Source organism: Gadus chalcogrammus, chromosome 15 (assembly GCF_026213295.1).
Source record: "Gadus chalcogrammus isolate NIFS_2021 chromosome 15, NIFS_Gcha_1.0, whole genome shotgun sequence".
Classification (NCBI taxonomy): Eukaryota; Metazoa; Chordata; class Actinopteri; order Gadiformes; family Gadidae; genus Gadus; species Gadus chalcogrammus.
Genome location: NC_079426.1, coordinates 1,964,025 through 1,989,905, shown reverse-complemented (window position 1 = coordinate 1,989,905; position 25,881 = coordinate 1,964,025). Strand labels below are relative to the sequence as shown.

General features: G+C 47.1%; 1 protein-coding gene and 1 long non-coding RNA gene across 2 annotated transcripts; one reads left to right on the top strand and one right to left on the bottom strand.

Moving 5' to 3' along the window:
* The first annotated feature begins 4,523 nt into the window (after positions 1–4,523).
* On the top strand, positions 4,524–25,339 carry LOC130404395 (regulator of microtubule dynamics protein 2). The gene is made up of 11 exons (XM_056609100.1): positions 4,524–4,573; positions 5,682–6,156; positions 13,804–14,005; positions 14,412–14,514; positions 16,297–16,357; positions 22,336–22,411; positions 23,136–23,213; positions 24,229–24,327; positions 24,539–24,592; positions 24,962–25,042; positions 25,198–25,339. The coding sequence occupies exons 2-11, from the start codon at positions 5,687–5,689 to the stop codon at positions 25,249–25,251; spliced, it is 1,278 nt and encodes a 425-aa protein (XP_056465075.1). The 5' UTR covers positions 4,524–4,573; positions 5,682–5,686; the 3' UTR covers positions 25,252–25,339.
* LOC130404396 (uncharacterized) lies at positions 7,656–8,911 on the bottom strand. The gene is made up of 3 exons (XR_008904222.1): positions 8,563–8,911; positions 8,050–8,166; positions 7,656–7,751 (listed from the first exon to the last, which is right to left on the bottom strand). It is a non-coding gene; the product is annotated as an uncharacterized LOC130404396 (long non-coding RNA).
* Positions 25,340–25,881: the final 542 nt, after the last annotated feature.

Genomic DNA, 25,881 nt, shown 5'->3' with positions numbered 1-25,881 from the left:
TCCGCTGGGCTGGCGTGTGGTTATGAGCGCTACACAGAGGACTGTTCAGCAGCCCACATGCAAGACCTCCGGCCTTCCCCACCCATGGCTATTCCTGGAGCCCTCTGTCACTGCGCTGCCTTTCAATCGCAACCACACAAACACAGCAGCAAGCAGGACACAGAAACACACACGCTCCTCACTCAAACCAGGCGGCCATTTTTCTCTCCTTTTTTTTTTTACTGTTTGTGTTGTTGTTTTTTTTACGATTTTGTTTTTATGATTTTTTTTATGATGTACTTTGCTCCATTTAGGTTGATTTAAGACCATTGGCTACTGTATCACTGACATATGTTAGACACTGTTGCTTACAGCATCACTCTGCACTGCTGTAGTTTCATGAACTGTTGCAACGTGAGCGATGCTCTGTGTGACAGAGTGTGCTGGGTGTGTGGGGTGGCTGGTTTCAGCAGCCTCACCTGGCCCGCGTCACACTCATTGGACTCTGGGGCCGCGCGAGGCTGCACACCTGTTGTACATTGAGCAAGACCCACAGGTCTGCATAACAGCCTCTCAGGCTGAGGGAAAATAACTCCTGCATCTCTATGTCATCTGAACAGAACACAAGAAGGTTTGAGAACATAAAACCCACCCGTGTGTCACTCCTTCAGCGAGTGCCGTTCAATCCTTCCTAACCTTCGTCCAGCGCACATCTGCACCGTTGACATCAGGATGAACTGACCCCAACCTCCGCCTACAGGTGTCGTAAAGAGCTAAAAGAGGCAGCCTTTAGGCAAACCTCACGCGTAAATGTCCATCTGGATCGTTCCTGCATTTCCCATCACTAATATGAGGGGGCAAAGGGCATTCCTGGAGCAGCTGGAGCAGCTTTTAAAAGCATCTTAAACTCCCCATCACTGAGCGTGCCAAAAGCAGTCCGCCAAAAGTAGTGTGCTTGGGTCTGGGAGTAAATGTTAGCGAGGGGACGGAATGGAAACTCGAGCGTGTTTTCATAGTATTGGGGCGTTCGATAACTACAGACAGCAGTCGGGCCGATGCGTTAAATTGATGATGGGTTTTTTTCGATGTGGAATGTTGGCTAAATCTTGTGGAGCTGAAACCGCTAAGGTCTCAGTCATGACATCTGTATACTGATTTCAGAAGGTGTTGTTTAAAACAAACTTGCACAAAGCTTAATTCTGGGGAAGGGTTTCAACCTGACTTTTTCCTAGTTTTTTTTCGTCTTGTGGACACTTTTTAGAACTGGACAGCCAGTGAAAGGAGAGTTTTTTTTTATTATTAATAATAATAGTAATACCAAACGACCAACCATATTTTGATGTAACTCTACAGCTCGTTATCTCCTGGAAGTAATACATACCAATAGTTAGAACAAATGCAAATGGCCTTGGTCTACCTGTAGATGTCCTTAAGCAAGATGCTTTACAGTACCTGCTCCCTGAAAACTAAATCACAGCAAGTTGCTTTCTGCTCTTATCCAAAGTAACCAAATAGTAAATAGTCATGATTCTTTTTTAATCAAATCCGTCAAGGAGGCTGTACAATTTAAGAAAGTTTAAAATTATTTGTGATTTTGTCGTCTGAACTGAATGCTTATATAGGCTATACAGTGTTAATGATAAAGCAGGTGGTTGCGAAAAGTGGGACTTATTGCGAGAAGCTATGTTCAAGATGCATCTCAATACATAGCGGATCAGGGCTTTATTGGGTTTTGGGAATATTTATTTAAAAAAAAGACAAATTCTGCTTCGAATTAGGTTTTACCTTTACGACATCTATTATTTCATAGATTCCTTTGTTGGGAAACGTAGAGCAGATACATTATAACATAAGATGCGTGACTGGTAAATTACTTCTCATCCATAGACACGCGAAGAGTAACTCAAACAATGTTTTTACAGCCCTGATCAATTTTACACTGTACACTGCACGCTCGTCATTGTTCACGATCCTTCTTACCACATGCCTGTTTTGCCTGGCTTTGATGGATGGATTAAGTTAAACACATATCTTTCGTCAAATTGCAACAAAAAATAAATAAATTGAAAGGCATCGACTTTTTCACGTCTTTTTCGGAGCCTACCTAACAGTCAGCCTAACCAACTAACTCAATGTTCGTTCCGTTGGCGCCCCCTACTGGACACGTTCAGCCTTCAATTAAACAGAAAAAGATGAGAACGAAAGAAGCCTAGAAAGGAAAAAATATAGAAAAAAAAGTTAATTCGAATAAAAAGATAGGAAAATGACCATAAAAAAAATCAAAAGAAAGAAAAAGACCTCATTCCTAGATGTCGAAACAAAAACAACAACGATATGACTAAATGAATGATGGATATAATTTTGAATAATGTAATACTGTACAGAAGAACACCATAGTTGTTCGTTTTTCTGGAAGTGATCCCTGAATTCAGTGATGAGGCAAGCAGGAAACTATTGATCTTGAGCTACTACTTAATCATGCTTTGGCACTGGGCCCTGAACTTTGAGCGGTCACAGAGAGAAGTAGCCATTTGAAGAGCAAAGCAAGGAAAGGGGAAGGAAAAACAATGGAAAAAACATGGAAAACCAATCAATCAAAAGAAAAAAACTAACTACATCAGGAAAATATTCTTAAATATGTACTACACTGATTAATAACAAACATTTCAAAATAATAAATAATTGTAAAGATCATGTTATTTAGAATGCATATCAATCATGCTCGGTTTGACGATGATTAATCAACTTTGACAGTTGACAATAGCCTGGTTTGCTTCTAGTTTATATTTTGGAAGACCACTAGACAAGTGTCGGAGTCTCCTGGTGAAGTCCTCCCCGGGACGGAGGCAGCGCGGCGCAGTCAGCACGTTGCAGCCACGGAGCAAGTGCAGGCCCATCGGTCGGATTCCCCGAGCCCGTGGCGTGTTGCGGCAGCAGACGGCGGATGGCACACCTTCAGTTGCACAAACCTGTCCGGCGGCCATCTTTACGCTTGGGTGCCTCTTTAAAGTATCTCTAAACATGGCGTGCAACTGAAACACATGTCATTTTATTTGTTTTGGTTCTGCTGTGGTGGGGCCTCCTGATGTTAATGAATTCAGCACCGACGGGCGAACCAGGCCACCGCACTCGCTGCGGCCTGTCAGCCACAATCTGATAGTAATGCTACGTTACACGCGGCTTTTCTTCCCCGCAGCTTTTCCTGTGAGTGACTCATTGCGGTACACAAAGAAAGCGCCAACCCACAAGGTGGTGATGCGCCCTCTAAACCTGCCTCCCCCATTCCCCCACCCTGTCCCTCACCCGCCCGATCCAGGCTGAGGCCTTGGTGATGTGTGGAGGGCTGAGGGTCTGGCGGCAGATTGATGGTAGACCCCCCCCCCCTTATCTTCCGGCCTTGACCCCGGTGGGGGGGAGGCCGTTGCTGGTGGAGTCTTATCAGTCCATCAACGTACCCCTCCATCCCTCCCCCCCTCCCCCCCTCCCTCCCTCCCCCCCTCCCTCCCTCCCTCCCTCCCTCCCAGGGCTGATGGCCAAGGCTGTTGCTTTTTCTACGTGCTTCACTGCACATCTGGGCCTTCAGGTGGGCTTTTGTTCCCGGTGCAGGCGGGATGCAGGCTGTGGGCAGGGGGAACAATGTGTTCCACTCTCTGCCAGTTGAGCAGGTAGCAAACTGCACGTAGCGGTCCTGGGTTCACCTCCCTGGGCTGCAGGGAACTCCCTGTAGCCCAGTTGGCTCCATAGCAGATTTTTTTTTTCTTTTTTAAAGATTAACACTTTTTTCCGCATCTCCCATGCTGGCCCCCTCACAACCTTCTTACGTTGTGAAAGCCCTTCAAGGCCGTTAAACACATTAGATCTGCAGAACGGGTTGCATGCTAGTTTACTGTGATCACACACACACACACACACACACACACACACACACATACATATGTATATATATATATATATATATATATACACACACACACACACACACACACACACACACACACACACACACACACACACACACACACACACACACACACACACACACACACACAAAGTCTCCAATTAGTGCAATCAGCAGATGATACCTTCACATTGAACCCCTTCCATTTGGGACCCTTACTTAAATGGACGCTAAAAATGATAGTGTTCATTCTTAACAATAAATAATAAATCCAATGAAGTGAAATTTTGTTGTTGTGTTGCGTCACAAAAGGTGATGGCAAACCTCTTCGCCATCAAACTTTTGACCCAAGGCAAGGCATAGAATGTCTGGTACTTCGTTACAATGTAACTTTTATGGAAGTTCTGCATTAACAGAATTCGCTGGATAAATGTGGAAGAAGTTCAATCTAAATCAGATTAAGATTGAAGTTTGATGGCAGACATGTTAAAATCTGGCTGAACGTTGAGCCGTTCAATACAACTCCAATTCGGAAGATAATGTAAGGCAACACATGATTGACTTTATGCTACTTTGGCCTTGGCCCGAAAACGGAACGTTTCTGCTTGGCCTCTGCTGAACACGGAATGTTTTGTTCGTTACACAGAAAGCTGACGGTCAGGATAAGCCAGTGCCTCCCAGTTTACCTACACCACGGTAAGATATAATACTTAATTTTACTCATGTATCGCATTTAATGTAGCATTTGTATGAAAACGTATTGTAAGGATATCACATTACGTTTCATCTGAACTAATAAACTGAACGTTTATGAAGCGCATGTGTGTGTTTAGTGGAGACTGTCGAAGGTGAATGTCTTCATACAACTTACTGGTTCAGTAGATGACCACGAATGAGTCACTGACAGAGACATACATTCACTGTGTATAAATGTCGTTTTAACGCAGTCATTATACATTATACTATCGTTGTAAAGTCATTTTGATTGTTTGGAATCGGTTGTGTGATTGGTGTTAGGTCACCAGATGGTAAGTGTTATATTCATTACCCTACATAGCTAGCCTAGACCTTCTTGTTATTTTGTTGGTGAATGTTGCATCCATTGTACTCTAAGTTACAATATAGAAAGAGGACAGACCCAAACACACATTATTAATGTATAAGTCTTGTCAGTCATTATGCATGTTCTTTCTACAAGCAATTCAAAAGTGCTACTCACTTCTACAGGACTTGCACATCAGAATGGATCCTGGGATTTTTTGATGCTTTATAGTAAATTGTAGTAATCTAAAATATTCCGCAACGTAGGCTAATATGTTTTACCATGTCTCATTAGAAGCGTTATGGCAGTTTCAAAAACAATAAGGTCCCTCCACAATGATGTATAATTTCACAATGAATTACAAAACAATGACCCGAACACCATGACTACCAATAACATTTCTATGCTCCTCCAATACTTCCGAAATTGCTTCTCACTGCCATGTGAACTCACGATGTACAAGCCCTATTATCACGCATTGAGTTGTATTCTACATACTTCTATACTTCTCGTTTGTATGCTACACCCTCTATTACTTAACAATTGAACGAGTAAAAACTAAACTCAAGATTTCTTCCTTGCTGATTAAAGGGAGTTTTTTCTTGGCCTTGTGGGGGCCTGGGTCAGGGGGGGGGGGGGGGGGGTCATAAATACTGTAATGGTGATTAAGGGCTATACAAATACAATTAAATTAAAGAGCGCAGCCTTTCAGGCATGACCACTGCAACAACAAGCTGTGTCTCATTGTGGCGCCCCCTGCAGGCAGCATGGCTCACGCTGACAGCAAGCTGATGGTCATCGGGGCTCTGGCCGGTGTGGCGGGCGTCAGCCTGGCCGCCGTCTGGTACCACAGCCTCCGGTCCCGGCGCCGGGACTCCTGGCCCGCCGCGTGCCTCGACGGCCCCGGGGGCAGCCGGCCCGGCGGCGGTCTGACGGTGGTGGACGGCGGGGCCGGCGGCGGGTCGGCCTTGGCGGGCCAGGCGGAGGTGCTGGACCGCCTGGAGGCTCTGATCCGCTGCGTCTCGGAGCTGAAGGACGAGATGAGGGCCCTGAAGAGCGCCCTGCCCCTGCTGCCCGACCAGGTGAGGGAGGAGATGAAGAGCGGCCGGACGGAGGGCGGCGGCGGCGCGGGGTCCCGCCGGACCACCCCCACCCGCAGGAAGCGGGCCGCCGCGGCCGCCGGATTGGCCGCCAGAAGCGGAGGTCAAAGTTCAGAGGAAGCAGAGAGTGAGGGAGGGTGAGTACCAGCACATAGACACAAGTGGAGTTAACGACTTCCACTAAAGGAATACGGGTACGATCCCATATGTGTATTATAGTGGTTATGCATATTAGGGGTGTGCACGGGTACACGTGTAACCGGTTAGTAAATCATAACCGTTTAGGAAAAATAAGTAAACGAAAACCGTAAAAAAAAACAAAAAAACACTGCGCCATTGTTTCAAAGGCAATCGCGACGGTCTATACTTTCAACATTGTTTACATATTTTGTAATTCGCAATTCGTCACAGCCTTTGTACCACGGATACTCTAGATTATATAGCATAGAACCGCTTTTTCTGATTAGTTTAATGCAACAGTAAGCTGACAACACCCTAATTAACACCGCAACTGCAAATTAACCGCACAGAGATAACCATGGCAACCGCTCAAACTAATGTTATAATCCCCCTATAGCGCGACTGCGGTTCACTTTAAAAAAAATATATACTTCTTTTCATTAATAAGAAAACGGTTAACCGTGTACGCGAAAAAAAAAAGGGGTTGTGTTACAGTTTACAATTTTTTGTAACCGTTCACACCCCTAATGCATTTCAAGGTTCACCTTTGTATGCATAACCACTATAATACATATCAAAACTTTTCTTCAATCCACTAAAGGAATACAGGTACGATCCCTGATGTACATTATAGTGGTTATGCATATCAAGGTAAACCTTGATATGCATAACCACAGGGATCGTACCGTATTCCTTTAGTGGATTGCTGCTGCTAACTCTACTTGTGTAGAGTTAAAGTGGCTAAAATAATTTCTTGATTTGTTTCGGATTTAGAATTTGCCCTTGTAAATAATTTATTTTATTTTATTAATGCAGCAATGTTTTACAAGTGAATTGTACTCTTGTCATACATGAACGTCAATACAAATATGGCTCACTTCTTCAAGACACACACACACACACACACACACACACACACACACACACACACACACACACACACACACACTTGCTCCTTGTAACGTGGTGGAACGAACTACAATATTGCACAACTTACCTCAATGTTTACGAACAGAAAAGGACCCCACCTAGAGTTAAGGGCGCACACTATTATCTGCCTGTCAGAATCAACAGTCACATGCAGGGGGATTCAGACCAAACACAACTTGTGATCTGATCTGTTCTGTTGAAACAGAATAGTGCTGAATAACTTTTCTTCACTTCGGCTTTGTATTCTGACGGCTTAAATAAGGTGCACGGAACCCTCTATATAGAAACACATTGGATGAAAATAAAAAAGACCACAGTGTTTTGTGGTTTGGCACTACTGTTTCTCCCCAATTAAAATGATAACAGTAATTCAGCTACTGCCAAAAATTCGAAAGTTATATACACAATCAATGGAATAGTTCTATTTGAATGCAGCGGGTACAATAACAGCTCAAGGCTTTCAACTAAGAACGGTGTGAGGGCGATATCTAATTAGCTCGACAGCACCCAGGTGTACTTGCCTTAGCTTAGGGCGTCGGTGTCTTGTTGACTGAGGAGCTTCCTTGGACATCCCAACATAAGGATATATCCAACGTGATGGACTGATGGCTGGAAATAGTGCCTGTTTTTAGATTATTAGATGAATATATTATCATGTGACAGTGATATAAATAATTAACAATTATCAAGATATGGTTAGCATTAGAATATGCATCATATTCCACCCTGTGCATGAAACCATTTCCATCATTAAAGGTGGATGCATTAATGGATGTTGATACAAGTGGGGTGGGTTTTATCACAATTATTTCAATGTGTTGGGTCTTAAATTCTACGCACGTAACCAGTTGGTTAAATTGTGGTTAATGGAGATATGTCCTGAAGGCCTTGTGCTTCCTAACCTTTGCAAGGCTACTTACTGGGTAAGCAGATGTACTTTAATGTGCTTCCAATGTGCCTCAGGTGTGGGAGAATGGAGGAGAAACATGACAGCTCTCTACCTCCATAGACCAGAACATACCTCAATCACACCCAACCTTGGATAAAATAAACAGCAGTTTACCAAGTATCAACCCCAACTTGGGAAAGATAGACTAAAGAAAAAACAACAACTAAGGCTATTCTAAAGTTGTTGAGGTTTAATGGAGTTTTATTTTTTTGCTCTGACAAAGTAGAGAAAAGTAGTGGGATCTGAAGTTCTACTGTAACACAGTATTAGTGCTGGAACCCAAAGTTCAAAAAAGTAGTTCTCTGTTTTCCCCTGTGCAGGGGTGGAAAGTAGCGAGTTACATTTACTATTTACATTCCTGTAATTGAGTCGTTTTTTTGTGTACTTGTAATTTCTTAAGTGGTTTTTAAAATCTATACTTTTACTTTTACCTTGAGTATGATTTTTATATAATTTTAAATAGTAAACAGCTATTATACGACACCTCCATTCTTGGTGTCGTATAATCTCCAATCTCCAGGCCGCACGTCGACGTGATCTGCCACTACCAGCCCCGCCTCCCCAATGCACTGATCTAGACGGCTGGTTTTATCTTTAATCTAGCATGCATTGTCAGATTAACTGTTGACTCTTAAGAACACCGGGTTCTGCGGCGCCGGCGGACCAGGTCGTTGATCTGACGAGGCCCGGCTGTGCGTCGGCGTGCCGTGACGTTGTGAATGACTCTGGCACAGCTTGTGGCCTTCTGTGAAAACACATCTGTCTCGTCGGTCTCGGGCTACGTGACTGCTGTAAGCATGATCGATGCACCTGGGTGTTATGAGGTCATTCATAATTCCCCCCCCCCCCCCCTTTTGTAAACATCAGCCCCCGTCTGTTAGAGGGCTCGATCTCAGCGTGATCCCACGCTCCAGTGGAGGCGGTTGATTGGTTGCCTGACTGCACCCCCTTGAACGATATCTGTAGGTTGTAATCCTTAGAAAGAGATCTTTGAACGTACGCACACACAAACACAGACACACCTCTTATAATTAAAGAACTTTACTTCTGCTCTGTTATTTGTCGGGGCACGGCGTAGGGGAATGGTGCAGTCGGTAGAGGAGAACTTCCAGCCCCTGAGGGCATAGCTGGCATCCACCCAGAGAATGAGCTGCCGCCCTTATCCTCACATCCATCTGATGGGCCCTCCGTATCCCACCTAAGAGCACCATATCCTCTCCCGGAGCCTGTTGGGGGGGCCACGGTAGTGCCGGGGCCCCTGTTGCGCAGTGCATTGGTCCCTCGTTATGCCTTGGCCAAGTCACTAAGTACACAGAGAGATTAGCCGGGATATCGTTCTGCCCTTGCTGCCAACGGAGCTCTGCAAACCAAATAGAAAGACGAAACATAAATATTACAAAATCTGCAGAAGTAAACATGGCTTGGATCAGTGACATTTACACTATTACAAATAATTAAAAGCCAGAACCATCAGTCTATCAATTATCCCTGCGTCAACAATATCAGAGAGTAGCGCAATCACGATTGAACCAGAGGCAATTATCAATGTATCGCTGTATCGACTATGGAAAAATGTGTAACATGTGTATGCATCATGCAAACGCAATGATCAGATTGTATGCAGTTCTTTAGATGTCAGTGATAATTGCAGCCACATTGGCTTGCCTGCGGAGCTAGAGATATTCCGACAGTGTGCCTAGTGTTGGCGTACCCAATGATTGGACTCATCTTGCTCCAACACGAGCTTTTGAAATGCCTGCCCAGATGCATTTTTTGTTTCTGTATTTGTCGATAACAAAAAAAGAAGAAGACAATACTAAGAATGAGGACATAATCCTTGCTGCCAGATGGATTGGGACCCTGGAGACCCTCCCCAGCGCTGTGATTGGCTGTCCGTGTGTCCACAGCCCTGTGATTGGCTGTCCGTGTGTCCACAGCCCTGGGATTGGCTCTCCGTCTGCCGTGACAGCTTCCTCACCGTCACGGCCTCTTCTACATGCGAGGAGGGGCTATCTATCAATCACGCAGCGTGCGTGCCAAGCTGTCAGGAACCTCATTTAAACGTGTCTTGTAGGAACTTGTAATTCCTCAAACAGTTCCCACTGCTGTTTATTCACCTCGCCTCGCCATAGCTCCAGGACATTAGTTGGAGTGGGGGGGTGAAGTATTAAAAATAACAATAAAAAAAACAAGACAGGAAAATCCTTGCATTTAGGACATGGATAGTTGATTTAAGCTGAACAGACAGATTCTGTGCGGCCAGGAAGGCATGCCCGATCAGCGCACACCTAATGTTTATAAAGAGATACTCGTGATTAATGGTCTGTATTTCAGGGAAAAGCTTATAGCTAACAGAAAGGTAAGTGCTCATCAGCGGGCATGGGTGCATCTGAATGGGATATTTAAACGTGGCTAAAGCACGTAATTGCTTCATTTTAAGCGTGCAATGACGACGTGTAAAAATCGAAAGAGGCTTAGCCTTTGTGGTCGCACGTACGCATCTTTGCACGTAGTTTCGCGGCAGTGGAGCGTTGAAGTTTGGGGTCGAAGGTCCCGCCTAGATCCAGACGAGTGTAACCTACTTTTTAAACGAGAACATGGAACACCGAGCTCCCCGTCTGACCTGCCGGCGCCGTGAGAGGGTACCTGCATTGCTCTCCAAGTTGCACTGCAGCATGTGGGCCACTGTGTGTGAATAATTGACATAGCTGTCTGTCTTCACTGGCATCCGTCCTTCCGCTTCTTCTTTCATAGTTTCTTTCATACCGTTCTATGGTTTCTATGAAACCGTAGAACGGGTGTTTATGCTGTGCCTCTACCAACCCTCTTAGTTGTGACGTTAATTTCCCTGATTCTTGATTCTCGGCCTTCTGGTGCTGGCTATGCGCTTAATAATGTGGCTGCTAAACACTTCCCTACCGCCTATTCAGCCACCGCCGGCCCCGCTGTATCGAGTTCATTGTATCGAGTTCATTGTATCAACCCTCCTGGCAAGTTTCATTACAGGGCAGTAATGTCCCCCTGATACGTGATCCGGTTTGCAACACTGTGAACCCCTCCCCCTAGTCAATTAGATCAACCCAAAAGTCCAATCTAGTTGAATGACCTGCTTATTCTTTTTATGATGGGCCGCAACAGCAATGTAAACAGCTGTATGTCTTATACCGGTCTTCCTAATCGACCATTCATCAAGTATGGTTCCAGAATGCGGTTCAGCTTCATCACAAACAGGGGGCGTAGTAAGCACCACTTCATGCACCACCCATACCATGGCAGCGGAACCAAGGGCAACGGGGGGGGGGGCATGTGTGGGAGAGCTCAGACAAGCACGATTTATCTCTGGGAGAATTCTGACCCTTGTCTACTATTTGGACGCCTGCAGAGGCGATCTATTCACTCTCCAGTCGGGCCACTGTTGCAGTGCACGTACCCTCTCTCCCCTGGCCCCCAGCGGCACCCAGCAGTGAATAGGCCTGGGGCCGGATGCTCCGAGGCCTTGAGATGTTGAGATGGTAACTCTTCACCATGTTTGTTGTGAGGGCTCTCGCCATGACAACCTCCACGGTTAAGCTCCCTTGAAGGTGTCTCTCCTTTTCCCCCCCGGACCTTGTTGAATGGCTCTGCTCCGTTATAAGGTCACAGAGGGCATTTCAAGAAGTTGATCAGTGCCTTGCATATGTTTAGGTTGCACAAAGAGAATGGACCAAGTAAGCACAAAGGCCAACTTAACCACTGGCCAACTGAATAACTGATTGGATTGGAAGTGGGTCACGTGCTGTTTTTTCGTCCTGACACCGACATCTACGTAAACAGGTCATGACAAAAGTATAGAAGATGTGCAAAACGTATGGGTTGTTGTGCTATTATGTAATCTATCTGCATAAAGCCTTTACAGCAGCTAAGATGAGCTACCATGTTGGTCATCCTTTTAGATTATGAAATAGATATGAAATGCATTGTTCAACATGTAACCCTGCAGGTTTTTTAGCCTTTCCCCAGGATGGGTCCACAAAGGGGGGACAATGGCTAGCAAACACTCTGAAGTATGCTCTCGTCACAATAGATCTGCTCAATACAGTTTACAGACATGTGCAGAATCGGTGTGACTTTATTGTTCTTGGCCTCGAATACCAGCTAAGCTACTTTAGATTGGTCTTGTTATTGTTAGCATTAACATGCGATAGCTAGGCCTTATTAACACAACATCATTACTTTATGGTTTATTTATTGTTAGCATTAACATGCGATAGCTAGGCCTTATTGACCCAACATTACTTTGTGGTTTATTTATTGTTAGCATTAACATGCGATAGCTAGGCCTTATTGACGCAACATCATTACTTTATGGTTTATTTATTGTTAGCATTAACATGCGATAGCTAGGCCTTATTGACACAACATCATTACCTTAGATCGGTTTCTTTATTGTATGCATTAATGTGCAACAGCTAGCCCTTAATGACACAACAACAGTACTGGATTGATTTATTTTATTATAAGGGTTCCCGATGCAATATCCTTCTCAGTTCATGACACATGATGTACTGTTGCACCCTCAGATCCTGCTAAGAGGTTGAGGCCAGGCATAAAAACATGGGAGGGTTGTCCATCTGCACACGTCGTCGCGAGGCCGCCCCTTGTTGCTGTTCCCGCATGCGTCAGCCCCTCGCGGCTGCAATTTCCCCACTTTGTTTTCCTTTTCTCCGGGCTCTCCCGGCCCCTTAGTGGCTAATAGGGCCCCTGCTCTTGTAATAACAGGAGGGCTCAAGGTGTGTCTGGCTGGGCGGAGTCTGGAGGTGGCCTGCGGCAAGGGGCACCTGTTGGGTCCACCGTGCTACTGGGCGGGGACCCGCTCTGACACATCCCTCCAGAACCCGTGGCGCTCAGACATAAACATTCCTCCAAACCACCAATGACGCACGTGCAGCTGCTGCCAACCCCTGATGGAGGCTTCCCATCGTTTCACCTTTCGGTGTCTTTCATTTCACCCCGCCTCGGTCGTAAAGACCCTGTTTTTCCCTTCTCATATACAGCTCGCGAGGCGCTTCTTCTTCTTAAGTGCCGTTGATTAGTCGCCGTAGCCGAAGGAGGGAACCATAAAAAAAACGAGTGGCTGTTGCACGCCGCGTCCCGGTGAGTCCGCGGCGCGTCGGGGAGAAAGGCCTCCAGCCATCGGAACGTCAAGACTTTCCTCTACTGTCGGCGTTTAGAAACAATTAAGTGACCGACTTGTGTAAACAAGGCTGCTGCAGTCTTGCATGTAAACATGCAGTGAGCTGTCAGTGTGTACTATCAGGCCAATGATTGGCCGCGGGGTAATCATAGAAGGGGACTCGTTAAAACTTGATTTTTGATTGCTCCGAGTCATTCCTCACAGAGAGAGGTTCTTTCCAGCCCACAGGTTGAAGAGGGGAATTACGTCTTCTTTACACTCAGTGATTCCAGTGAGGGGAAAAACCTGCCGTGTGTGTGTGAGTGCGTGTGCGTGTTGAGGGGTGCATGACTGACCTTACTGAAGCCCTCTCTTATGATCCAGAACAGCCACGCCCTGTTTCACTTGCATGGGAGATAGATTGCATATTCATGTTTTTCCTTGGGTCTTTCCAGGGTTGATGTTGAGGAATGTCTTTTAGCTTTGATTAAGGAGTTTAGGAAATGAACCTGGCTCAACCTGACTGGTTGGTCATCAGTTCCTCATCAAATACGATGGCATTGTGTCCTCCAGGTATATGACGGCGCTGACAGACTCTGACGAAGAGGAACCAAGCCCGGGGTCACCGAGACAGGAGGAGGAGGAGGAAGAGGAGGGCGAGGAGGAGCCTGTTGACCAGCTGGTCGCCCTCCTGGGGCGGGTCGACGCTCTTCACCGAGGGGACAGTTGCGGCAAGAGACAGAGTCTCGATGCACTTCTGGAGAAGAAGGAGGAGGTGTGTTGAGTACGCACACGGCCATGTCTGAGGGCCGTGGTCAAGTTTCTCTCCCTCCCCCTCCAAAGTTGCATTTTGTATCTGTAAAACTTTTAAGAGGCAACTTTTATATTTTTTACCGATTTATTTACGAGGTAGAATACAAATTCCTTCCTCCACTTTTGGGGCGCTTCGCGTCATGTCCTCTTCACCCCCAACGCTCCCTCTCAAATGATTTACCTTCCATGTTCCTCCGCCAAGTTCAGTTTGGAGTGACAACCATTTGGGAGTTGACGAGAAAAGGACCAATTCGGAACAAACAGCGATAGCCGCAGCAGCAGCAGTGATAAGGTTGTGAAAACTAAAGTGATGTACGCATGCACGGTGCCGTTTGAACCAACCTTTTGATCCTTTCCGCTGTCTGCAGTACGGACTCAGCGCGTCGCTGCTGTGGCGCCTGGCCCGGGCCTACTGTGACGCCCATGACCTCGCAGACGGCCTGGAGGAGAAGAAGGCCCTGGCACTGAGCGGTAACCAATCACATTCTGTCCTTCGCCTGGAAACGAGGCTGAGGAGACGTTTTGTTTCGCTAATGACCGCATGAGATCTATTCATTATTTGGCCATTTGACTGTAGTTGATATGTCAATTTCAGTTTTGACGGAGTTTGAATAATTTTACAAAGTAAGAAATATCTTTTTAGTATATTTTGGTATTGTGGTACACGTGTGGTACACGTAATGTGAATTGCATACCACCATCTCCGGGTGTATGCTAAGAACGCAGACACATTTTACAGACCTTTTTATCTTACAGATCAGTTGCTGTACACATTTGACAACACTCTACAAAACTCTCCTAATCCACTAATGTGTATCAACTAGTTCACATTATGTTCTGAAAGTCAAAACTTAAAGATGTGTATTTATTAGAGCTGTCAAGCGATTAAAATATTTAATCGTGATTAATCGCATTAATGTCATAGTTAACTCACGATTAATCGCAAATTATTTTTCTATGCTAAATATCCCTTGATTTTTTTGTCCCATAATTCTTCTCATTTTAATTATCTTATCAACATGGTGAAGTGCATCGGCTTGCCTTGTGCAAATGATTTTTTATTGATAACAACATTGGCATATATTGATCAAAACAGGACGATACAAAAAAAGAGCCTATAGTGCAATTAAACGACTGCTTTGAACAAATGTCATTTGAACATAGCAGTCAGGCTACTGCTTCTTTGTTTTGAGCCAAATAATTGCGTTAATCGCGCGATAGTTTTTTTAACGCCGTTAAAATTGGTTTGCGTTAACGCCGTTAAAAACGCGTTTAACTGACAGCTCTAGTATTTATTGATCAGTGTACTCAGATCTGATCATTATTAGTAATGGAGGTGTTGTGTAAACTAAACCCTGTCAGTGACATGAACACTATGACATGTTGAATGAGATGGAAATTGTGTCATCATTTTCCTAAACATTTGTGATCATATTTCGAGCTGAACAGGTTCACTGCAAGGTGCGAGAATGATGACGAATGGAAACAGTCCTTCAAGAAAGAGTCCAGTGTAGATCAAATTAATAAATCTTATTTAAATGCATGTTTTCTTCTGACTTGGTTAACAAACAGAGTAAGCAACAATCTAAGCATGACGGAAATGGCCACTGAAACAAAGTAGGTTTCTTACCATAATAATAACATTTTAACTAAGAAATGTATGTGGGAACAAAGTAAACCGATACATAAGAAAACATTATTCATTCAGCCAATCTGTACGGAATATTAAAGTTTATTTCTTGAAAGTGGTTCAACTGCCCTGGTAATCTAATTTTAGTGTGTGCGTGGAAACATTAGCGTGCCTACCACGCCCCATCCAAATGACTATTTTAGGAATCAACTTGAATTACCTTTCCAGACTCATCTACCCAGGTTGCACCACGTTGTCAGTGGTTGGATTTCATTGAATGATTAGAAGACTCTCGTTCAGACTGGATTGGCCTGTTTCTCTCTCCTCTTGTTAATGGGCCTTTAATAACTACCAAGCAGTCTCTCATGACACGATACTGCTGTCTCAGATACTGCAGGTCAACATTATTTATCAAGGCATGTTTGTGTGTGTGTCTGTGACAGTGTGTGTGTGTGTGCTCTTAATCCTAAATCACACAATTTCCCGAAGAAAATGAACATGCTTTATTTAGAAAGAAGGAAGCGCAGCGCCTTGAATGGACCAATCGGTGCCCAGAGAGCTCGGGGTTCCCAGGGATTATGGGCTGTGGTTCATCCAGAGGCGTCTGACTCTCCCCCCTGTAGGGAAGGAGGCGGGTGCGGAGGCGGTGAGGCTAAACCCTTCATGTGCCGACAGTCATCAGTGGTACGTCTTTGGTCTTTTTTTTTTTAATTCACTCATTATTGAAAACGTTCATTATTCCCCCACACACACGACCAGTGCAGCCAGTCTATTCAGGTGCAAGTTGAAGCTGCGTCCCGAAGCTTCCAGAGAGGCCGCGGGGTCAATACTTGGTTCAATACTTTATTCTTGTGCTCACGTAAGATACCCAGGCTGGGTGTGATTCCTGGCAAGGCGGGGCCCCCAACCTGTTGGTCTGCGGGGGGGTCAATTCAATAAACTAAAAGGGAGAGAAAAACGAGGTCACCTGAATGGCTTGTTCCCATACATTGCGCTGTAGATATCCACGTGCAATAGAGGATGTAGGTTGGGCTGAGCCATCACCCTGGCCTTCTGCAGAGAACAAGCACCCCGCCCCCCCCCCCCCCCCCCCCCCCCCCCTCACCCATCCTCCCCCGCTCTGGGCTTTGTCCCACTGATACCATCACATCCCCTCCAGTTCCTGGAATGTAAACAGTCTGGACTCACTCCGATAGCCTGATGGTGACACTGGCTGAACACGCATTCATTTGACTGATGGCCCACAATCACTGCCCATCAGCATCGGGTTGATACCGCAGCGCTGTGGAGCCTGCGGTGGGTGATGGCTCGCCCGGGTGAGGGAGGGGGTCACCCCTCATGCACCTCCCTCCTCGTAACATCGGTCCAGCGTTTGGTGGAAAAATGAGTCCTAATAATAATGTACAATGATATACATATTGTATAACCTTGTTTACATGGTTAGTAATCAATTCCAAAAAGGCATTTGTATAGTAAATGTCCTTGCACCTCGAGAGAGAGAGCTGTCTTCCTCTCTCAAATTGAAAGGTAGTTAGCATACACATTGCTAATGTAGCCACGCAGTGGGATACTGAGGCCACGCCAATGTCCTGACTTCTTTATTGTGTCGATTCCTTTAGCTGTACTGCCCCCCCCCCCCCCCCCTAACTAACTTAATTCCTTTATTCCTTGATCAAATGATTTTCAATCCTTTTGGAAATAGATGAATTCACCTAGCCTCCAACTCCTTTGAATGTCCTCTTTGGCAGCTCGGTTATTCATGCCAAAATGAACCTCCAACCTCTGCCACGGGTCTGGTGAGCATTATATAAAGACTCGGGCTCTGCCAAAGTCGGAATCATTTGGTATCAGAGCTCTTTAGAAGTGGATTCTTCAACTTCAAAGGACATAAAAAAGATGAACTTGCACCAAAAGATGAGGAGGGAGAAGAAGAAGAAGAAGAAGAAAGTCTTCACGTCCTCTGGTTTCATGGTGAAAGAAGGGAGGAAAAAATCCCCTTGGCTTTTAATTATTTGTGTCAAGAGGGGCCTGATGGTATGGATCCTGTTTGTATTTGTGCAGGCCTCGACAGCGCATTCCTGGCCTGAAAGAAGCGCTCGTGTTGTGACTTGAAGGCAGCGTGCCGACCCCAGCCTGTGGACACAACACAGCCAATAGAGATTTGTCCTAGATTATAGTTCTCAGATTGGCATTCGGTACTCCTGGAAGGTTTGTCTTTTGAAGCTACATAGGCACCTCGGCCATGAAAGAACTATCACGCTCTCTTAGTCTTATGTTTTTAGGGTTTTCCTTTCAATTGTAAGTGGCCTGCATATATACCACGTTTAAAACGGCATGCACGTCTAGCAGACACTTTTGACAAGCAACCTTCACTTTCCTCTACTGCCTGTCTTTTAAACATCGGGGGGCCCCGAAACTTTTTGCATGTGTTTCTTGGTTAATTAATGAATAGAATTATTGTATTTAGAGACACCTAAAAATGTATTTTTGTTTGCTTGAGCCCCTACTCCTTTTGGACCGGCATCAAGGTCCTTTTTAAATAGGTGCCGCATGTGATTGATGTCATCTTTGAAGAGGTGTGTGCGGCACTTTCTCGTGGAAAACAAGGCGCAGTGCACCTTGTTGTGCCAGCGGGCCCCATTGCGCTACTCGGTTCGAGGTAGACGGCGTTATAGCTTGCGCACATACCACAGCTGGAGGTCAGGCAATAGAGAAGGCCGTGCTTGTTGTTAATTATGACCAATGGTAAAAAAAAAAAAAAGCCAAAGCTTAATCCTATATCCACTAATGGGATTTGTTAGGACATTAAACCAGGCGGAAATGCAGCTTAATTAAAACGGGCATGGCAAAGTAGATAAGGCCCCGTTTCCACCATTGATATGGGGGCCGTGGCGGTGAGCCAAGCAGGGCTCGGAGCCCTTTCTTTCAGCATGAGGTCACTGTTTACTTGGCCATTCTCACGACATCAGGCGCTGCGGCCCGGCGTTCACAATGCGGCCGGGCTTGTCACAGATTTGGCAGAGGGTGTTGAGCCGCGGTGCCAATTCCTTCTTGATCTGCCACGCAAGGTGCTGGCGAGGGAGAGTCTGCAGCCGACAGGCACTAATAATAGACAATGACCGCAGAGTGAATGAATAACAACCATTCAGCCTGATCAACCTGCCAAGCCTTCTCCCGCTTCTGTCACGGCTGATAAAGTGACGTGCAGAAAAGAGCTGTTTTCTGCTCCGTGGACGGTCCGGGCTCTTAAAGTTCTGTATGTCCAACGGGCATCTCCCCCTTATATGATACCAGCGTGTCCACCCCACACTGGCCCAGCAGCTTTTCAACCTCCACAAATGACCGATAACACCGCGGCACTTGTCATCCCTCTGACTCATTCTCCACTGTGTTTAATTCACCAGTTTGTCACTGATATGGGCTGAAACGCAAGAAGGATTTACGTATCTGTCTTTCCATTATTAAATATTAGACGTTGTCATTGTTTGCTATGCCCGTACAAAGCGCCGTTGTGTCCTTTGGACTGTGGCCGACGAATCCTTTTTGTGTAATCTTAGCAGACTTGTGGCCTTGGGAAATGGATTGGATATCTTGTATTCCAGGCTTGTTTACATAGAAGGCTGTACCTCATATGAACCTCCCTCTGTGGCTGGAGCACGATGTACTATACACGGTCTGAGGTTACCAAAAACACCGGGGTTTACCAGGGAAGCTTTGGGAAGCGGCTGATGGATTCACTCTTAATACTTAACGCATTCCTTTGTGGCTGTGGTCATCACCGAGGTGACCACAGCACGCCTCAGGCTTTATCGGTCGCAGTGGGAGGCTTTCCCTCCCATTGTGTGACCTCTGACATCCAGCGGACCATAGCGGGAGATGGAGGTATTTAAGATAACATACTGCAGTGGGAACACTCTGCATCCTATTACTCCCTCACCAGTCCCAAACTTGACCCGTCCGTGGCTTCCCTGTGTGGGGGGGGTGGTCGAGGTCTGGAGCCTCACTGACTCTGGAAGAACTCTCCTCTCCATGTTGGAGTTTAACGCTGAAATCAATCGTCTGTTCTATCTGCCAAGCAGGATATTATTGTTTTGTTCTTACACATTAACAGTGGGGGGGAATAACCCAGCGCAATTAACGTTCAGTTCTTTCTCTAGACTCTATTCCTGTCAGAATTATTTTGCTTCCTCCTCACCACTTCACCATTTACCCCGCCCCTCTGCTGCAGAAGAAAGTCGTGAGAGATGGGATTTCAACACAAAGAAGAAAGGAAAGGATAAACAACAGTGGGCACGCCCCCGGGGCGGACATGCCTCCTTACATGTTCATATCTCCTCCCTCACCCCCCTCTCTCCTATCGTTTCTCCCCCCCAAGCACACCTCACCTCTGTTTCTCTATGTCGAAGCAAGGCGTCCTTTCGCAGGATTAGTAACGTGTAAACTCGATCCAAGGAACTCTCAAGAACATGGCCTCGGGCGAGACACCTTATCTCCATCTTAATTTCAGTCTCGTCAGCTCTTTTGCTTACTCCTTGTACTGCCTCTCTTTTTTTTCTTTGCACGGTGCCAAACACTATTCCACCAGCCTCGTGAGCATTATGAGCTTAGCCAGCCACCAAGCATGTCTCTGTGCACACAGTTTGCCCTGTTTCCCGCTCAACCGATAACGACGTGGAGGGTATTCCCTGGTGCTATCCTATGGACGTTGAGGAAACGTCTCTGCAGCTCGGTCCTGTCTGTGGGACGGCTGATCTGGGTTTGAATTATCACTGCCTTCTTAGGTTCTGCTCATGTCTCTCTCCTCCCCCAGTCCCACTTTTGATTGATGGCACCCGGGAGCAGCGCATGATTCAGGATGCAACGATGCAGCAAACGGATATTCGATTGGCTGCATGCGTATTTGGTCACCGCAAGGTTTCCCGCAAGAACTCTTATTCCTCAGCCACCTCGATTCCTCCTTGGGATGGATGGTAGGGGGGTTGGGGGGGGGTGTGTAGGGAGACACACAGTATCCCTCAGAGTTCAGGCTTGGCCGGTTCAACGCGGTCTCATGCTGCTAAAGCTTTGTGCCCCTGGTGGGATTTCTGCCCGGCCGTCGGTGAGAGCCGAGGGCGGCCTGGGGAGGCACTCCCAGCCACGGCTTCGAGCGGCTTGTTTTCATTGGAAGTCAGTCGGAACGTCTGCAGACAGATAACATCGGAGCGCCTGTGATGTTGCGGAGCACACCACTCGCCCCGCTCCCATCAGCCGCGCTGAGCCTCCGCCCTGGGGGGGGGGCTTGAGAAAACAGCCCGCCCTCTCTCTGGGCTCCGGCGGCGCAGAGCTCGCCTACGTGTTGTTTGCTTGGCGGACTATCAATGGGGTGCCCTCGGTAGCCAGGTGCCTGCCTTGTTGTCTTTCCACTCCACCAGAGTGACGTGATGCGGAGCGCTGAGCCAGGTACACGGCGCCGGGAAGTGAGTCATACAGCGGTGAGCACCTCCGAGACACGATGGGAACTCTCCCACACACACAAGGCGTATAAATAGAGGTTAGCATGCGTCTGAAGCGTCACAGCCATCTGGGCTCTGGTTGCTGCCTATAAATGGATCAATAGCTTCAGGATTGCACAAAGCGTATCTGATGTTTTAATTAAAGGTGACCTATTATACCACCAGGTGTGAGTGTGTTTAGCCATAACAAGCCGTTTTGGAAATCAGCCTCTTCTGATATCACAAGTGGGTGTGTCCACCTAGATGTATGATGGATAGATGAGCAACGCTTGCTACAGTCCACTGGGTAGGCTGGTAGACTGATCTATCCAGCGCACATCTAGGTGGACATGTCCACTTGTGATGTCAGAAGAGGCAGATTTTCAAAACGGCTTGTAACGGCTAATCACACTCACACCAGGTGGTATAATCTGTCACCTTTAAGCTATAGATGGTCCTACATGCGTTTGAAGGCCTTCTTTGCGTGCGAGTGCTGGCTCTCACCAGTCTAGGTGGATAAAGAGGTCTCGTGGTGAGATCACGGTTCATCCTCCTTTCTGTTCTTCCGAAACCCTCCAGTACCTCAACTGGGCTCATGGATCCCCACACCACAGCCAACAACCCCCCCCCCCCCCCCCCCCCTCGAACGTCTCCCCTCATTAATGAGGAACTCCAGAAAGTGTGTGAGAGAAGAGGGCAGCCGAGGGGAGCAGAGATGAAGCAGCTTATCGCCCCAAAGAGAGCTTAACGAGGAGCCGGTCGTAGGGCGTCTGCGCGGCGCAGGATGCCAGCAGTGACCCAGAGCAGAGGTGGTGTGGAGGGAAGGTGCAGCCGGAGCCCGGTCCACCAGGAATACAACCCATCGGATCAGATTAAAGGATCTCGGGGGGGCTTTCATAACCACATACCAAAACACATCGGTGCCGCCCCTCTGCGATCCTTTTTATTTTTAGTTTTTGCTACTTCTTGGAAATAGTTTTATGTCGGATTTTTGGGCCACAAACGTTTTCCTGTTGGTGCTGGTTGGGCTTAAATTGCCAAAAGAGAAGAGGGGGTTTTCAGAACCAGTGAATATCGACTGCTGGTTGCATTGAGAAATGAACATGGTTATATCTTAATGTTATCCAATTTGACTAAACTCCGCCACAGTGTTTGACCATTTAAATTGAACGTGTTGTCGTCTCTCCACAGGTACGCCATCATGTGTGGTTTAATGGCTGAATACGACACGGTGCAGAACAAGATCAAGAACGGCTTCATCTTCAAGGTATGTGGAGACTCCATGAAGGCCTCTGCCGGCGCCCTCTCTGTCTCCACGGTTTATATACACCGGGGGCAACCTTTTAGAGGGACCTGACACAGATAAGCCGTATTTTGACTGATATACTGTAATATACAGGGGGGGGTTATTGTACGTGGTAATTGTACCCACCGTGCACCCATACCGTCGTGTCGAGTTGCCCCCCCCCCCCCCAGGGGGATTATGTCATTTCTGCAGATGTGCATGGCTTCCCTGCAGCCAGGTTGGTTGCATAAGGCAGAGCATGAATGCTATGTGCATAGCATTCATCGTGTGGTCAACCGCTTCCCTTAGAAACAGTGTACAGCCCCCACAAGCGTAGACAGCTGCCATCTCTCTATCAGAGGTAGAATGGAAGAGATGGGAGCTGGGGGGGGGGGGGGGCGGTTCTATCGCATGCGTAGCCTAGCAGAGCAGATCAGGGCAGAGGAGATGACGGAATTGCAAATGCTACAGTGGCATGAATCACCAGTAAAATCTATGCTTCTGTGTGTCTCTCTCTGTCTCTCTCTCTCTCCGTCTCTCTCTGTCTCTCTCCGTCTCTCTCTGTCTCTCTCTGTCTCTCTCCGTCTCTCTCCGTCTCTCTCCGTCTCTCTCCGTCTCTCTCTGTCTCTCTCCGTCTCTCTCCGTCTCTCTCTGTCTCTCTCTGTCTCTCCGTCTCTCTCTCTCTCTCTCTCTCTCTCTCTCTCAGGACCATCTGGATAAAGCCATTGAACTGAAGCCAGAGGATCCCATGTCCTACTACCTATTGGGTCGCTGGTGCTATGCTGTACGCCAACAGACACTCGCTCGCTCACTCACTCACTCACTCACTCACTCACTCACTCACTCGCTCACCCGCTCACCCGCTCACTCACTCACTTCTCACTCACTCACTCGCTCACCGGCTCACCCGTGACATCCCTCCCCCTCTAGGGGGGGTGTTGCGGGGGCCAGTGTTTCCGCGCCTCCACCCCGCGGTTTCCCCTCACTCGTCCCCTCCTCTTGTTTGACTTGGCGGCTCTCTGCGCCAAAGCTCCAGCTCTGCTGGAGGCTCACAGCAGCCATTGTTAGCATGAGAAAGGTTATTATACCAGAGTGGTATTTATATCCCGGCGCTCCACGGCAACGTAGCCAGCCACCAAGCCAACGTAGCGGTGGAAGCTGCGGACAAAGTTATGATTGTTTACAGGAACGGTCGTATGGCAGAGCCAGCGCGCCGGGCGGACACAACGCACACCTCGTATCATCACTCCATGCTGGGCTTCAGTTGCACTCATTCACCGGGGACCATGGAAGAATACATGTTTTATGTAGATATTTATAGATGATTCAGATAGATACATTTGAACTATCCAAAGTGTGGAATATACGTGTGGAATATGAGTCCTAAGACCCAAAAGGGAGATAAACAAAACGATTTAAAGTCCAGCATTTCCATTAAGGTAGGTGGGAATCAATTTAAATGATGTGCAGTCAGTCATGGAAAACCTGGGACGGTCAAATGGGGGGAAAAAAGCACTCTTCAGGAATCGAAAGGTTTTGTAGAATTACTACCAAAGAAATGTAATGGTTGGAAATGTAACCCAACTGCGTCTGCCTTTTAATATGACTTCTGGCTGCTCCACCAATTACTTTTCAAAAGGCACACAGAGGCTATAGATAACTAAAGGCCCAAGAAATAGAGAAAACATTACCCACATTGAAAAATAAATAGAAATTGATTAACCTAACCGGGAAATCGATCCTCTTTGTTGCTGCTTTGTGTTGGTGCCGATGCTGTCCCATGCCTCTGCTGGCTGAAGGTGGCTCAGCTATCGTGGATCGAGAGGAAGGTTGCCACCACGCTGTTCGGTGAACCCCCCAGTGCCACGGTCCAAGACGCCCTGAAGAACTTCCTCAAGGTAGGGACGGACATCCGAGGGAAACCAATCGCTTTGGCTTTTTGGCCGAAAATAGCGATTTGACACACAAACATCCCATTGAACCGAGGGTTTGTTTGGTTTCAACGTGAGGTTGTAGATCTGTGTGCGTGAAAAAGACAAAGACAAGGACAACGTTGAGTGAAACTTGATCATTTATAACAAAATAGCCCTTTTTCCCCCTAATTCCCAGGTTGAGGATATCTCTCCTGGATACTCCAAACAGAACTACGTGTTCTTAGCCAAGGTAAGTCATCGTCACCTTCAGGTCATACGCATAACACGCATCTACCTCAAAGTCCCTTATCCAGACCCCTCACCCACTCACTTATCTCCATCCTATGATGGGGGCTCACCCAAGTTAGACCATTTGAAGCCCTTTACCCCACCCAATCCTCGAAGGAGTCAGCCCCAACAGGGATGTGAGTTTGGCCCAGACCACAACCCCTGAGAGCACTGGTACCGCTCACGACACCCTTGACTGATTGACATCAGTAAATGGCCAATGTCAAACAGAAAGAGTCACGCAGAGGTGAAACCATGGGATGGGGGGTGGAGGGGTGGGGGAGTATCCTACCTTATCTCTCTGATGAACAGTGCCATCTGGGGTCAACAGTGTTTTAAGGACCTGGGCCAGAAGAGCCAGGCCAGGAGGATGTGTGAAGCCGCCTGCTCCATGGACACCGTCTCTAAAGAGGTACGGTCCCCCCTGCGCCCCATGGACGTCCACCTCTTATTGCACTACACGTTGATGTGGATCGATACAGACACCCGATCGAATGCATGCAACATGGAGAAATGTAGTGTAGATTATGAGGTATATGTCTCTGAAAGTAGGTTGTTTCTGTTCAGGATGAGGATGCGGCGAAGGAGCTCACTGTGCTGTGCCCGATGCTTGGTGTTTGACGAGGCTAAGCCCCCTCCATCACCTCAGAGCTGAGGCCCGGATCCCTCCAGCACCCCCACGACTGCCCGCACCACCGGGCGCTACAGGTGCTTGGGGGGGGGGGCATCAGAAGCACACCATCACTGGGATTCACTCTGTGAGTGAGGCGGGTTGGTCCATTTTAATGAGCGAGCGTTGGGGGGGATACCGATGTTTCATGCTTTGGTTCTTTATGTTACGGGGGAAAAAAAAGACTGCCCCGAACATATACCCGTCCATGTCCCCTGAAGTCACTATCGAGAAAATACTCTCACAAATGTGTCACTAGTGACCAAGTGCGTTTCATGCAATTGTACAGAACACAGACTTTATATTGTCCCTATGAGGGGGGCAGAAAAATGATCCAAAAATAAGAAGAAAATGATGCATGCAAGTCTTACTCAGTCCCTTTAGAGCGTATCTCCCCATGCCCACTTATCTTCACTACGGTTTTAGTGGATACCAAAACTGAGTGACTGACTGAAGGAGTGCCCTGACGAGGCGTGGTACTGCCCTGACGAGGCGTGGTACTGCCCTGACGAGGCGTGGTACTGCCCTGACGAGGCGTGGTACTGCCCTGACGAGGCGTGGTACTGCCCTGACGAGGCGTG

What these genes read in the sequence shown, in the direction of transcription:
- LOC130404395 (XM_056609100.1), top strand. Translation starts at nt 5,687, where the DNA reads ATGGCTCACGCTGACAGCAAGCTGATGGTCATCGGGGCTCTGGCCGGT. An exon ending in AGAACGGCTTCATCTTCAAG is followed by an intron (nt 22,412 to 23,135) that starts GTATGTGGAGAC and finishes TCTCTCTCTCAG; the next exon opens with GACCATCTGGATAAAGCCAT. An exon ending in TGGACACCGTCTCTAAAGAG is followed by an intron (nt 25,043 to 25,197) that starts GTACGGTCCCCC and finishes GTTTCTGTTCAG; the next exon opens with GATGAGGATGCGGCGAAGGA.